Here is a 16,281-nt window from a genome sequence, read left to right on the forward strand (position 1 = left end):
TTCTACTAAGATAATCTGTGTCCACTAATCGATGTTTACGATGAAGACAGTCTTTGCTCAGTCGAGAAGATAAGTCGAAACAGCGCTCTTTGGTGAGCTGCATGTCTCTCCTAATACGAAATTAGTGTGGCCCATACTGGGACAGCATATGCAGTATTTGAATGGGACAGAAATAGTTTTGCATTTTTCTTAGTCCAGGACAAGTCTAATGTATGTAGACGGAAAGACTGACAGGCAGTTGAAACTTGGGTTTGTTCGTGAAAACTTGCAATTAAGAACTGAAAGTTATGATGTAATATATTGTACAGCACAACTTGGCATGTTATATTAGTGCAGAGCATTTACATCCATACTGTGCCACAACGAGTGATACTGTTGAAAATATTCCATACGGCGGCCAGCCTGGATTCAGGTGGGACAGAATTTATTTAGTCTGTATTACGCATCTGAATCACAGGCTAGCTGCATATATTCCTACTTTATTAATCTAATGGTTCCTGATATTTCCATCTGTTCTTCGACGCTTTGTAGGTAAATTCTTTGTCATTCAGTGGTACACAATATCATGTGGTTCATGTAAAACCAGCTGTTTTCGTCTAGGTACTATAAGCTGTGTTTTGAGTGGACAGAGTTAGTGGGCATGGATTGAACACCAAGGGAACATGGTGTTGAGTGATTTAGCAACAGAGTCCACGACACCCTTGATTTCTCAACTCAACACGAATAAAGGCAATGTTGTTATTAACAGGTTAAGAGCAGATCACATGTACACTACTAACACAAAATGCTTGTCAAAATTAATTCCATGCTGTGATTCTTGCCTCAAGGGCGAGAACACTGTACACATACCTCTACTAATGGAAAGTCATAATTACAATCAAACAAGAACAATGCCACTGTGCAATATTTTAAAAATTAAGGATTATTTATCTCTTAGAGTAGCTGTTAGTTTGGTGTATAGGTCTGGTGCCAAATGCATATGCCACTTCATATATAAATACAGTCAGACTAATGTTCTGTATTGTGTAATGAAGCCAGCCTAATGTTCTATTTGTATCACTAGGTATGTGAATTATATCTGGTGATGTGGACCTTGTCTGAAATCAAAAGTATTAAACAAGTGAAATACCAAGGGCCTCATGAAGGAAAGATAAAATGTAAAATGAAATCGTTCCTCAGGCTCGTTATACCAGCTCGATCTTAGAGTGAAATTTCAACATTCATTTTCTATTTCATTTTACACTTGACACCTTATAGTCATTCAACTGAATTGAAAATACCGTTTGATTTTCGTCAGAATAAACGATTTTGATGCTGTTAACAAGTACGCTTAATAGTTTGTGTTTAATTATCCTTAGAATAAACGGCAGATTCGCTAGTTATAGAAACATAAATAATTCATATAAGCCAAATACTCGTAAATTTCCAGAATCTGAAGAAAAAATATGTGTTGTGGAATGATTGGAGCGCCCTGCATCAAACGAAAAGGCGATAACCTTTCAAAACTGACTGAGTTGTTCTGTTGGAAACTTCATACAATCACATCTTATTCAACTATCCAAGACTACGCTGGTTATCAGGTCTGCAACTAATTGTAATATATTAGTTGATGATGAACTTTAGGTTACTTACTGTTGAATCCACTGAAGAAATTGATACCATTGAGATGTTAGTTACCAAATAATCGTGAACGCGTAGAGTGCAGTAAATACTTGGCAATATTTTTCTGCCAAATAATTCTAGCACGTCTTCCCAACATATTCGACATGTATTTTACGGAGTTGCATTATCCATTCTGTTGACAACTTAAGAAAGAACATTAATTATGGCTCACAATTTTAGTTTGATTGCAAGTATCGAACTGAGTCCTGCCAATACATTAACATGCAACATGCCGAGTCTCGTTATATTTCCTTTTAAATACTATGTTATGAGAGAGAATAAGTAACGTCTCTGGTGTTGTGGAGTATGTCTAAGACGCCAGAGACACTGTATTGTTAATTTGAATGTGTTATAATTTTACTCGCTGACTTTGATCTGATGAAAAAATTTTGACTTAACTTCATTGGCCTTCATCTGTCAGGACCAATAGACCAAAACTATTGTTATGAGCGAATTTGACACCATTATTTCTGTAGGTGTAACAAGACTGAGACTAATGAAACCTAATTTTTAATATATGCATTAATAGAAAAAAATTATCGACTTATCGTTTCCTAGTCTTGCCCATCAGAGTTAATTAATTTAAGTGTTGTAGATGAACAAGGAGGGAGCACTCGCTAATTTGTTATTATCCTATAAACTGTTCGTAACTACCATTATTATAATTTTTGTTGCTCTTGTCTCAGTGAATACAGTGATTTATTTGATTTGTTCATGTTCACCAAACACAGAACTTCGTCTTTTAGTCAAATATTTATTCAGGCAACTTAGTTAGTTATATGTATGTTCCATAGATCGCAAATTAATTTGTAAATACGATTACATTTGGGTGTTTCCAAGAGCTTTTCTTTTTCAGAAAAAAATATTGCAGATGTGAGTTAGTAATACCTATCCACCGCCTTTTACGCATTACAATAATGTAAATTTTTCTATTGGATAGGAGATGTCAAGAAGAAACTGTTTCAGCTTTATAAAATTTTACTTTGCTGTCTGTCAGACATTTAATTTCACTGGGTAAGTGATCAAAATTTTTTGTTGCAGCATTATGCAGCATTGTTAGGGAGTAATTAATGTCATTTTTCCTTTTGGCATTGACATTACATACCCCTTTGTTCTTTTTGAACTGTAGTGGATTATTCATTACAAACTTTATAAGGGAATAAATATACTGTGAAGCAATAATCAGAATGGTCAACTCCTTAAATAGATGTCTACAAGATGATCATGGGTGAGCACCATATATTATTGTTACAGCATGTTTACGTGAAATATGTCAGCTTACTGATTTGTCTCTCCCTAAGATTAGCAGCGATTCTAAGCGCAGATGTGGCTGAGCTAAGTTGTTTTAGGAATTCCAAAATGAGTTTTCTTAAATTCTCATCAAACCCCTAAGAATTTTGAAGATGGCACTCAGTTTATTAGTTCCTCATGTGTTAACCCTTATCATTGGTGATCTCTCCCCAGTCAGAAATATGTGCCTGGGCTGTATTGCTTGAATTATTAAGTTCAACTTTCTGCATTCTTCTGGTTGGACATGATATTATCCTTTGGTTGTCTACACCATCAGTCCCATATATGTCAAATTACCTAGGAGAATACTGTGACTCATCCAGTCTAATAACTTAGAGAGGCCGCAGAAAATACCAACCGGCGCTATATTATTATTTAACGCATGTAAAATCTGGTGACTGAACGTGTAAATGTCATTCTCAGTAGAGCAACCCTTCCAAAACCCAGAACGTGACTTGCTAAGGATACTACTGTTGCTAAGGTGAGAGACTATTATACAATATGGCATCTTCTCAAAAATGTTGGGAAAAGATGTCAGCAGTAAAACATGTGGTGGTTATTGACAACTTATTGCTTTGAGGATCATAAAAAAACATCAATTATACTTCCTACAGTCCTTATCCATACTGATGGAACGTTAGTTACTGCGATCGGACTGTGGGATCCAAATAAGGTTCCCAGATCATTTTTCCTATCAAATGCTTCAAATGCCTCTGAGCACTATGGGGCTCAACTTCTGAGGTCATCAGTCCCCTAGAACTTAGAACTACTTAAACCTAACTATCCTAAGGACATCACACACATCCATGCCCGAGGCAGGATTCGAACCTGCGACCGTAGTGGTCTCGCGGTTCCAGACTATAGCGCCTAGAACCGCACGGCCACTCCGGCCGGCGCATTTTCCTATAATAATCCCTTAGAAAATCTACGCTGAAGTCACCACAGACTATTAATTCCTTTCTGCCATCTGATAGACAGCTCAGTAAGAAATTCGGATTCCTCATAAACAGTTCAAAATTTACCACTGAGGTTCTGTATGCAGCTACAATTAAAAGTGAACTATTTTTCATCATTAATTCACAGGCACAAACGCAGACTATTAACTGCTTGCTGCTGTATAATAGGACATTAAGGAATCCAGGTTCCTCATAAATAGCCGAGAATTTCCCAGTGAGGTTCTACATACAGTTACAGTTAAACGTGAACTATTTTTGAGTATTAATTCACAAGCACACTCTTTTGTGTCCTGATCTCTACAAAATCTACTTGTCTCAGTGTTTTTAACTTGTGTTCTGTCATAGTGTATGTAACAAGTCCTACGTCTCCTACGTTATTTCTGCGTGAATAAGCTGCAGTACTATATTCTTTTACATGTAACTTATCTAACCCTGAGGTTATGTTGTGTAGACAGGTACTGGATGTCTTTCATTTCAGAGCTCTCTAAATTTTTCAAACAGATAAGAAGCTCTTTTACCTTACTACTCAGTCCTTTAATATTATGATGAAATGAGCTAAGCTCTCTTTTCTGTGCATAATTAAGCATTATGTGGGGCACTTCTGTTATTTTGACTGCTTTCAAGAAAGTGTGTCTGAATCCTGATTCCAAACTAAAAAAAGGTGCCACTCTGACACCAGTAGCCACAGGGACCTTACTATGTGCGATGGTGGCTCCTGTATACTATCTACAAGAAACTCAGCCAACCTGTCTTTCCCTCTCTGATGCACTCATTTGTGTTTGTAGTAGCTCCTTTTAATTCATTCTGGTCACCCCTAATGCCGTAATTAATGTCCTTAGACAGGTTGTTACCTGCTGAGAACTGATAGAAAAGGATAGAACTGGCTCCTGAAGTTTTCGGGACTCGTGATTACATCCTGTTATATTTTGTAAGTGCTGATGTATTACACCAAGTAACTTAATGTTAATATTAAAAATTTATGACATCTTTGTAGCTACTAACAACTTTTACTTTCGGTTCCATGGCCAAAACTTCTACTTTGCTGGAAGATGTAAATATTTATAAGTTAATAACCGGGAAAAAGATCCAGAAGAAAATGTCTAACGCGATATCGCCATTGGTGGTGTGAGAAACGAAATATGAGAAAAAATCTTTGTTTATACTCCGTGTTGTGCTTGTACCCAAGTTTCCTCTGGTGCTCTCATTATTCAAAATTAAGTTAGTAGAATTAATAGCGTACATGTAGTTATTACTCGTAGCATTTTCATCACGAGAAGATGGCTGACTTTGCCTTTAGAAGGATTTAACATGGAAAACGCTGATTTGTTGTTTCGTTATTAGACATCATTACGTGTATAATTCTGAAAATTACACGTAGAACAACTGTGACAGAATAATTAATTATTTCCCAGAAAAAAAGCCAGATTGAAACCTTATTTTTTATTAATTACTAAGGTATAAAATTGCTATTTTTCACAAGTTGGATGCAAACGAATTCAGTAATGTTAAGTATGATACCGAAGCAGAAGAATCGTCGGTTTAAAGAACCAACCGAGTCTATCAAATGGCAGAAATGTTTAAGAAAATAAATCTTTTGAACTGAGCAAGGAGTCCAGCCCCCACCCATGCAGGCAAAATATCACCCATGTATATTACGGTGTCAGAAGCAAGGACAGGTGTGGCTGAAACTGTGCACAGTGTATTAGAAGCAACGACAAAGGAATAAGAAACTGACTGAATATTATCTGATCTAGTAAATGACATACCAGTTGAGCAGGAAAGAATTGTAACGGAGCAGGCTGACAGTGAGTTTACCCAACAAACTATTGAGAAGGACGAGTAAAGTAGTGAAATAATTGATACAAAATTTAATGATGGGAAGAAAAGACTAACGATCAAACTGATTTACTTAAAGTAAAAACTGAAAGTAAATTCAAAAATGAAGTGACTAGCATCTTCATAGAAGTTCAGTCTGAGCAAGAGGTCAGTATGAGGCACGTCTAGGTGGAAATTAAAGATTTACGAGAAACTGAATGTCCACATTTTGCCGAATGGGGAAATGCTGTTTCAGAAGACATAAAATGAGTTTAAAAAATGCTAACATGCGAAAAAATGTGCGATTATGAAGTCTCTCGCACAGAATAATGACGTGATGTGTGAGCCTACACTGAGTTACAAAATAACATAACAGTTGCCAGATTTCATCAAACAAACGTATGCATGATGACCAAACTAGCGAAAACATCAGCACAGTTAAAGAAAAACCTAAAAGGATATCAGCAATTCCAAATAGTTGTACCTGATAACTGAAGCACACACCCAGCTGTGTTTGTGAGAGGGTTTCCAGTGTACCGCTGCACTCATAGAGAGACAAAACAATTAGTAGATATAGGCAAGGGGATATCGCGCTTTGGGCCACAGAGGCAGCAGAATATTGCAATATTTATCAATATTTTGAACATGCTTTCCTTGCAAAGTTTGGTCCATGGGTAAACAGAAAAGGTTTCAAAAGGAAGTCCTTTATTCAGAGCTGTACAGTCTAAAGCAAAGCAATCTCGTGGAATACTTCAAAAATAAAACTAGATACTGAGATGATACAATCTCAGACAGTGATGTTTTACAAATCTTAAAGATGACGTTTCCCACTCAATTAAGGGAAAAGTTAATCAGCATCCAGGAAAATGACATAGAGAAATTTATCTCAGTACTGGATTCCACTGGCATCATGCAAGAGAAGGGGAAAGCAGGAACCAGTAGTGTGTGTTATTATAAGTATGACCCAACATCTTTGGAAAGTGGTTGAAATGGTAACAATAATAGGTCAGCTGACAGCACTGCAAATGGCAACAGCAGTTTCAATGGAGACAGGAAAGCAAATTTGTAATGTGAGCCATACAACTGTAGTCCACCTACATTGCGCTGCCTTGGAAAAAAAGTAGCAACTACAGCAAGATTTTCAGAACAATTCTGGTTATCAAAATTCCAATGAATTTCAAGGTCATAGGTAGGAATGACCACAAAATCAGAATTGAAATAGTTGTACTATGGAGGCAAAAGAGGAAGAAGTGAGTAACGAAAGAAGTGAGTAACTTTTCCACCACCTTCAAATAGAAAAACCACAAGTTACCTTATTAATCCAGGGAATGCTGGTAGTGGGTAGGAGTGGGGCAGTGGCAATAATGTGAATATGCTCTGTTATAATGATGGGAGTGATACATATGGTGAATATACATAGGAGTCTGTACTTTCCGTAATTACCGGTAGAACACTTAGAAGATTTAGCAGCTCTACTGAAGTGACTGCCTGCACTATGCTTGTCTGTACTCTGTTAGAGTATTACTGTGCAGTATGGCGACTGACTAAGGATATCAAAAAACTCCAGAGAAAAGCAGCTCATTTTACGTTATCGTCAAAAAGGGACAGAGTGTCACAGATATGCGAGTTGGGGTGGCAATCATTAAAACAAAGGCCTTTTTTACTGTGGCGAGTGATTTTCACGAAAATTTCATAATCAACTTCTTCATCTGAATGTGACAATTTTTACTGGTGCCAACCTACATAGGGAGAAATAAAATAAATCAGAGATTTAGAGAGTGGAATGGTAGGGAAGTAATCTGAGAGTGGTTTGAAAACTCTCTGCCACACACTTATGTGTGAACTGCACAGTAGTGATGTAGATGTAGATGTAGATCATATCAAGAATTACAATTACATCTACATGTATGTATTTACTAGTGAGCCTGTGAAATTATCACTGTCAGCTACACAAGTAATTGTGAGGGGGGGGGGGGTTTGCTGATACCCATGCTTCAGTGAGTGTACTGTCTACCAGTTTATATAACAGAGTATCTAGATCTGTTAAAGTACCCACATCGCCATTTACCAATTGGAAAATCCTTGGAACAGTTGGTGTCGATCGACAAATGATAAGGTTCATTTGCCTTTAAGACCAGCAAATATATTCATTCAGAACATGTTCCTAATCGTTGATAATTTAATAGTACACTGTATTGTAGGAACTGACTTTCTGCTTGAGGGGGACGCTAGATCTGTATTATATAAAGGTTTATCGTCAGGATGTGATGGTGGGTGTGTCGGAAATGGATGTTGGCTGTGGCAAATTTTTCCATGCCATTATGGTGAGAATCTTTTTTAATACAGGTAACCATGACAGTCATCACACTCTATAGCCTGAATTGAGTTCTACAAATGTATTGCTGACAAGTAATTAGCAAGGTTAATGAAACTGATAATTTAGATGCCACACCCCAGTAAACTAAAACGCCTCTGTGAAAGTACAGAAAAGTACCTGGGATAATTCTTTGATATGAACACCTCCTCAAACCTTATTATCGTAACGCATACTCCATACCTGGTTGAAGACTTACAGCAATACTTTTCTTAGCATAGATATGATCAATTATTTTTATGGGCTCATTACTACTTTGCTTTTGTGTGATAGATAAAGTTCTGATAAGAACTAACCTGAAATATTCTCTCATTAAGAAGAAAAACAAAAAAGGGAATTATTGTATAATAGCACATTTGTCTTATTGAGAATACCTCATTTTGTTTCCTGTTTGCCGTGCTATACTGGATGTGATAAAATAAATATTTTATATGTACAGTAAGATGTAAAAAAATATTTTAATGATTAATTCATTTGCATAGTCATGATTAATTAATTACATATGCATAGTAACAATGCTATGGAAACAGAACACAAATTCTGAAGCCAAATGTGTGATATCATATAGACTCTAAATGTAATCCCTCCTAGTGATTGTTATGAAGATACAATTAGTAGATTGTATTTCTGACTTAATATGTATATCCAGTGACTGAACTTATGATGTATGTAGATATGTGCATATTAGTGGACCTGAAAGAAGTATATTTTTCAGTCACTGTATTGATTAACATTTTCCATGAATTACAGAATAGTGACTACCACAGAATATTACATGTCTATGCGAGTTTATGTGTGTTATAACTGTAGGTATTCCACTACTGATGAAGCATAGTTTGCAGTAGGTGATCAGAAGTCAGTTTCTATTGTTTTTATTATTAAATAACTATTAGTATTTTTTCATGTATGCCTAAGTTCTTTCTTATTTTGTTCCAGCCCATAAGAATTAATCAAAAAGGTAATACACTCCAAAAACTGACATGTGACAAATTTATGTTTAAAAAAAATAGCAGAATTCTGAAAGCTGTCTTTACGTAGTTTAACATATCTGTGGTAGCAGGTGATTGCATTTCATATTTGTGGTATTGGTCTTTCAGTTGATTCGAGATTTGTGACGAGATAACGTAACTGCTGAAACTTGTTACACTTTTTGACATGCTGGATTGGGAAAAAGTACTCATATGTTAGTTCATACTATCAATGTTTGAGCTGAAATGTATGTTCATGTAATAAGCCGCCAGGTTAGGGTGTATTATTTCCATGAAATGGGAACGCTAGTTATTAATCTAGTTTAATTACTAATTATGACAAGAACGTTTTAGTTAGTTGCACCTGCAGTCTTATTCTCACGTTACAGTCGGTGTCTACAGTTTCAGCTATGATTGCATTGTGAGATTGAGGTAATCCGTTCTGTATTCACAAATTGATAGAACACACATACGCAAGAATGACTGACCAGAATACTTGTGACTCAGAAGTCAGAACGAAAACAAAGCCAATAGCAATACCAGCTTAAACATTATTACAATTCACTTACCTTTAATCTCACTGTGTGAGAGATGAGTGGTGTTGTCCATCATGAATAAATATTTCGACGTATGTAGTTTGACATGTACAACCACTCCGCACTGACATTTGGTAATTTATTATGAAACTAAGTAACTACGAATGTTACCGCTGCGGTGCCAACAATCAGACATTGCCAAGCTGTATTGTTGCTGTTGAAGCTGCGTTAAGCGAGTAACAGACTGGTTCGAACACTGGAATTTAAATAAATATGGATGACAAACCGCCGCTCTAGAAGTGCGCTTGTGAGTGGCATTGAACAAAATCAAGAACTGCTATTGATTTGCGGTTAGAGCAACCATGTCCACACTATGCTAATTGGTGGATTGGGTGAAATTTTAAAGGTACAAGAGCCATCGACAAATACATTGTACATTTAAACTGGCACTGGCAATTAAAGAGCAACGATGTACTTTTAATTTCAGGAAGCCAGTTGTGTGACATGTCTTCTGCTATTTGTCGTACGACTGTTACATGTATTACTGCCATTTGATGCCTTGGATGGCGTTTTCAAGATAATGAGCGTGAGATTTACGTTGGGGGTCCTTCAGTAAGTTAGATGCTAAGCCAAACAAGACCACACCATAGCCTGAAGAGCGAGCACATCCATGTAAAAAAGGAAACAAATATTACGACAGGAAGAAAATTGTAACATGCCACAACATATCATTCAGCCTGAACAGTCTATCCTCCTGTTACATTTTTGATCTATGGTAATGGTGTTACGGTATGTACAGCTATTTTTTGTGGTCTTGAATGGAATATTTTCTGTGGTAGAAAATTTCATATCAAAACTGTAAATTACTTACGAGTTGTCAACTGCATGAGGTTGGAGGCCCTGTATATGGTTTTACGCGTATTTCCCATAGACCTCTTGAGAAATACGATCCAGAGAACCTTAATCTAATCTCCTTCCACTCACTAAATGCTCACCAAATTTAAAAATAAAAATTTCTGTAACATATAACATGTATTTCAGTCCACAATATTGGTAGTTCTTTTTTTACGTAGAAACCCACTGCGTTGCATAAACTTGCGTTCAAAAACAATTTTACTTCTCTTATTGACGTAGCTTTATTGAGCTTAAATGTGATGTGTACGTATTGTACGTGATTGCATGGTATCTTAACGGGCCAGTAATATCGATCTTATGTCTGTGTACAGCCAAAGTTTGCCCTTACCTTATTCCTTCCTATGCCGTCATAGAATGATACCAATGAAATATATTAACAATCCTTAAAATGAAACTTTTAAAATTGTGACGAGAAATGAGTCAAGTTAGATTGCTGACAGACAACTTGACAAGTAAAATTATGTCCCAGTCGGGGTCTTTCTGGCATCTCAAAATAAACTTTTTTTAAATACGTCACACTGAGAGAGGGAAAACAGCGTTTCTGGTGTAAGACGCTAGAGATGCTTGGTGGTAAGTTTGAATGTGTTATAATTTTACTCGCTGATTCTATCCAACGAAATAATTTTTACGTAAACTTTACTTGGCTCTCAGCTTTTATAACCAACAGCCATAAACTTTTGTTATGAGTGTGTATAACGCCATTTTATATATCTACCATGTATACATCTACATGAGTACTCTGAAAATCACACTTAAGTGCCTGGCAGAGGGTTTCGCCGCCCAGCTTCACTGTAATTCTCTACTATTCCACTCTCCAACGCTCGTGGAAGAAACGAACACCTATATGTTTCCCTGCGAGCTCTTATTTTATTATGTTGATAGTTTCTACCTATGTAATTCGGGCGCAACAAAATATTTTCGCGTTCTGAGGAGAAAGCTGGTGATTGAAATTTCGTGAGAAGATCCCTCCGCAACTAGAAAGGCCTTTGTTTTAAAGATGTCCACCCCAAATCTTCTATCATGTCCTTGACGCTCCCCTATTTCATGTTAATACAAAACGTGCTGCCCTTCTTTAAACTTTCAGAGTGTAGTCCGTTAATTCTGTCTGTAAGGATCCTACACCGCACAACAATACTCCAAAAGAGAACGGGCAAGTGTAAGGTAGGCAGTTTCTTTAGTAAATCTCATACCTCTTTTTTTAGTATGATCGTTTCTCTTTAGGTAGCTCGGCGCCAACACAATATTTTCACATTCGGAGCAGAAATTTGGAGATTTTTGTAGGTATAACGAGACTGAGACAAATAAAAGAAATTTTTGAAGTGAGCATTACTAGAAAAAAGTTATCGACTCCTCATTTCATAGTCTTATCCGTGAATGTTATCTAAATTATGTATTTCAGATGAACTTGGAGGGATCACAATCTAATTTTCTCTCCTATTCTAAACGGTTCGTAGCTACCGATACTATAATTTTTGTTGCTCTTGTCTCACTGTATCGATTTATTGAATTTATTCTCGTCCCCGAAACACAGAAGTTCATATTCTAGTTAATTAAGCGTTAAGACAATGAGAACTTTTAGAAAAGAAGTGCCATATCAGAAACAGTTGTTTCTGTTGACTGATTTTGATTTGTTTTGTGTTCACTATGTGCAGTGTCACTCATGCTGTTTTCTCTTCTAGAGACCACATTTGTATCGATACGTGCTATTATAAAAGTATTACGTGTTTTTATAATAAAAACACATTACTTTTGTTTATTATTGGTGCCGATATACATTCATATGTGTTATTAAACTCGAATATCATTAGCTAATCACTTTAAACATGAAGTGTTGGACACATCTCAATTTATGCATCAGTACATTGTAACTAATCCCAGATTTCCACATTGCTAAGAAACCCTATTCGTAATCACTGGTGCCACCTCCGTAAGATGTGTAAAAGTAGCGATATTTAAAATACGATTTTACAGGCTCTTCCACAATTATAGATACATTACGTATGAAAAAACTGAAATATTTTAAAATCTCGCTTTTATTGTATATTTGGGTCATGAGCTTGTGATAGCAAGTAATTCAGTTTCAGAGATCAAAGCTTATTTAAAACTGATTAGCATAAATTACACTATAAGTGCTTGCCAATTATTCATTAAAAACCTTGCTTCATTGTGACTAAACAACGTCTAGACACAGTAACAAGTTCACTTGTAGGAGCTGCTTTCAAAGATACTCAGGAATATTCTGGTCTAAATATAACTGAATTGTTAAATGCAAACTATGTCAGGCAGTGCAATGTACTTAACGACATACATAGGAAAGTAACAGGAAAATAAATGCAGAATACGCAAATATTTCCTTGGCAATATTTTAACATATGAACACAAAACAAATCAAATTCAATCAACAGATCAGCTATTTCTGATATGGCTAGCCTTTTCTATCGGTTCTCACTGCCAGAACACTTAATTAAAATATTAAGGTCTATGTTTCGTGAACGAGAATTAATTCTACATATCATTACATCCAGTGAGACAAGAGCAACAAAAATTGCAGTAAGGGTAAGAACTGGCACCCTGTGTAACCAGAACGAAATATTTTTCATTGACTTTTACAAAGACCATATACTTCTCGGATTTAGGACGTTTTGGTGTATTAATGAATGAGAAACCGTGTGGTGTGTAAGAAAGAAACCGTCACCATAAGGGTCTAAAATCTGTTCATACACAGCAGTCCATCTTCTCAGATTCGTTTCTTCAACAGGGGCTCTGGGTAAGCAATCTTCTCAACATAGTGCCGATTCTACATTCTTGTCAGCAGTGGTGTAATCGTACGCACAAAAACACATGCACACATACACAGACACACACACACACACACACACACACACACACACACGCTGATGAAAAGACACGTGCTCGTACTTATTAAATGATAACAGATACTCGCTGTAACTCCCATTAGCTAAAACAGCAATCTGTGAGACTCAAAATTGTTTAAAATATAAGACAACGAAAGATTAATTGACAGAACGGATTTTAAGCATACAATGGTTATCCACAACATAGTTTTTGTGGCAAGCCGGAGAAAGGCGTATATGTAAGGAATGCATTAATATTTTATTATGTCTTAATCCTACCCCAAATTCCGCTACACTTCAGAGAGTAAAAAACTAAAACAATACCAATAAAGTTGCTGCAATAGATGGCCACTCAGACCAATGTACGCAATATGTGTACCAGTAAGCCACAAATGTCAAGGACATAACGATACATTTATGGATGTATAAAATATGCTTTATCCAATATAACTTTAATCTTAGTGCCTTTGTCCGATCTTGAAAAATCTGGCAAAGTAATTTATTTCCTTTTTGAGCTGATAGGTGCAATTAAAGAACAACAACCAAAGTAATCCCTGTACCATTGTTATCTCGAAACTGGAATAAACTGTGCTGGCTTAAAATCTATGCTTACTCTGAATGAAGATAAGTGTCTTCACTAAACCCTTTACTTGGCATCACATATTCAAAAAATGAATAGTATAAGTTTTGATGTTTGTTGTGGACCCATTCAAATGAAAAGTAACCACCTATTTTTAGTCGATGAATATTCATTAGAAGTCTTGATTTCCTTGTTTTCTTTACAAAGTCTCATATACACAGTGTTCTTAAGAGGGAGTAAGCCTGATTACTACATTTACTCCATTTTCAAACATCTATTTTTCTGTGATTCACATTAAAGAAATTAATTCAGACATAGGTTGTTTCACAAAAACTTGAAATTTTATTTTCGAAAAATTAGAAATAAGTTTGTCATACAGATACTAAATTCAAACAGTCGATGCCGAACGTCTTTGTCTACACTAATAGCATTCAATTCCAACACTGCATCCAACAGTGGACTAGTACCTGGAGGAATGTATCGATCCCAGAGTGGCAGGGAACCACGTGTTACCACATGTGAGTGAGGATTAGGTTGAATGGAATAAGACGTAATGTATTAGCAATCTAATTTCAAATGAAAATGAGTTTTTTGCTTCCAGAGTAAGTATATAACACATTTTTGACGAACTGTCTGAATGAACCATCTCTAACAGCCTGGAAATATTGTTTCAGAGGCTCATGATGTCATAAAGAATATGGAGGAAATTTTCTATGCAATGGAGTAGAAAAAAATATGGAAACAAACGCATTAAGCGAAGCGCCGAGAACTATTTCTAGCAAAGGAACAGATTTGTTTACAGAGAATGAGGGTTTCAAATAGTTTCTGTCCAGTGACTAATTAAATTTTTCTTAGTTTACTGTCGAATGGTTTATTTCGTTACTGGAAGAGATAATCGTAAAACAATTAACATATCGAAAAGCACCAGAGCAAAAATTGGACAGTAAGTACAAGGAAAAGGAGTTTAAATAAGTGAAACGTCAAGAAGAAGATGGTGATTGAGAAGAAATAAAATGTAGTGAAATGGCATAAAATAAAAGCGGAGATCCCTTACCTCGAGTATTATCCAATAAAAAATCAGAGAAACGTTACTTAGACGTTGTGGAGCTTTTAGGTCCCATGCCCAATTACGTCATCACACTTCAGTTCCAGTACAGGAGCCTTTAAGACTTGTTCACTCATAGACACAGTGTACTCCCACACCACTCTACGTCATCGTCCGACACTAGAACAAAGAGCAGCACGCGCAGTTTGAGACGACGAGGCGAGTGTTTGTGAGTTGCAGCGGACAGACGAATCGTCGGAATGCACGAACGGCGGGCAGAGGCGACATGCGGCGAGGCGCGGACACAGTCGGAGCCGGTGCGTCACGGACGGAGCGGCACGCTGCCGCCGGGCCCATTCATAAGACGGAGCCCGCGGCCAGATCGATCGGCCGTAGTAGGGAAGGGAAGCTCACCGACCACTTGCGTCATCCACAGCGTGCGTCGCTATGGGAGCCGCTGTAAATAAAAAAATGGGGAAAGAGGAGGAGGAGGGAGGGAAATGCGTACGAGAGGCGAAGAACTGAGGAGAGAGAGACGAGACCGCGACGTGCACTGCGGCACACTCCGGCGGGTCGCGGCGCGGCGCGGCCGGCGCCCGCGTGCCTGCAGCAGACCGGCGCGTGCTGCGTGCTGCGTGCTGCGTGCCGTGGCGTCGCGTGCGGCTGCGGCGGTGCGTGCGTGTCGCGGGCGGCAGGGGCAGGAGGGGCACTGAGGCCGGCGCGGCCCGGCTGCGTCGCCGCCGCCTCCGCCGCCCACGCGGCTCGCCATTCACGGTCTCGCCCACGCGGCGCCCCCCACCCCCGCCACCGGCCATGCCCCCTCTCCTCCCCCCGACCACGCCGCGCCCCCACCCCACGCGCTCAGCGCCATTCATAGGCGCGCCTGCTCCAGTTTCGGCGGGGCACCTCCTGTTTACCGTTCCGTGTATGGTACACTACTGGCCGTTAAAATTGCTACACCAAGGAGAAATGCAGATGATAAACGGGTATTCATTGGATAAATATATTATACTATAACTGACATGTGATTACATTTTCACGCAATTTGGGTGCATAGATCCTGAGAAATCAGTACCCAGAACAACCACCTCTGGCCGTAATAACGGCCTTGATACGCCTGGGCATTGAGTCAACCAGAGCTTGGATGGCGTGTACAGGTACAGCTGCCCATGCAGCTTCAACACGATACCACAGTTCATCTAGAGTAGCGTCTGGCGTATTGTGACGAGGAGCCAGTTGCTCGGCCATCATTGACCAGACGTTTTCAAGTGGTGAGAGATCTGGA

The 16,281-nt window shown here is 37.9% G+C and overlaps 1 protein-coding gene across 1 annotated transcript in view; it reads right to left on the reverse strand.

Moving 5' to 3' along the window:
• The window catches only part of LOC126094825 (uncharacterized), a 111,754-nt gene extending 95,943 nt beyond the window's left edge, over positions 1-15,811 (reverse strand). Inside the window, exon 1 of the mRNA XM_049909450.1 lies at positions 15,545-15,811. Within this exon, the coding sequence (XP_049765407.1) occupies positions 15,545-15,811 (267 nt within the window). The remainder of the gene's footprint in view (positions 1-15,544) is intronic.
• Between the last annotated feature and the right edge of the window lie 470 nt (positions 15,812-16,281).

The sequence above is a fragment of the Schistocerca cancellata genome, chromosome 1, assembly GCF_023864275.1.
Source record: "Schistocerca cancellata isolate TAMUIC-IGC-003103 chromosome 1, iqSchCanc2.1, whole genome shotgun sequence".
NCBI lineage: Eukaryota > Metazoa > Arthropoda > Insecta > Orthoptera > Acrididae > Schistocerca > Schistocerca cancellata.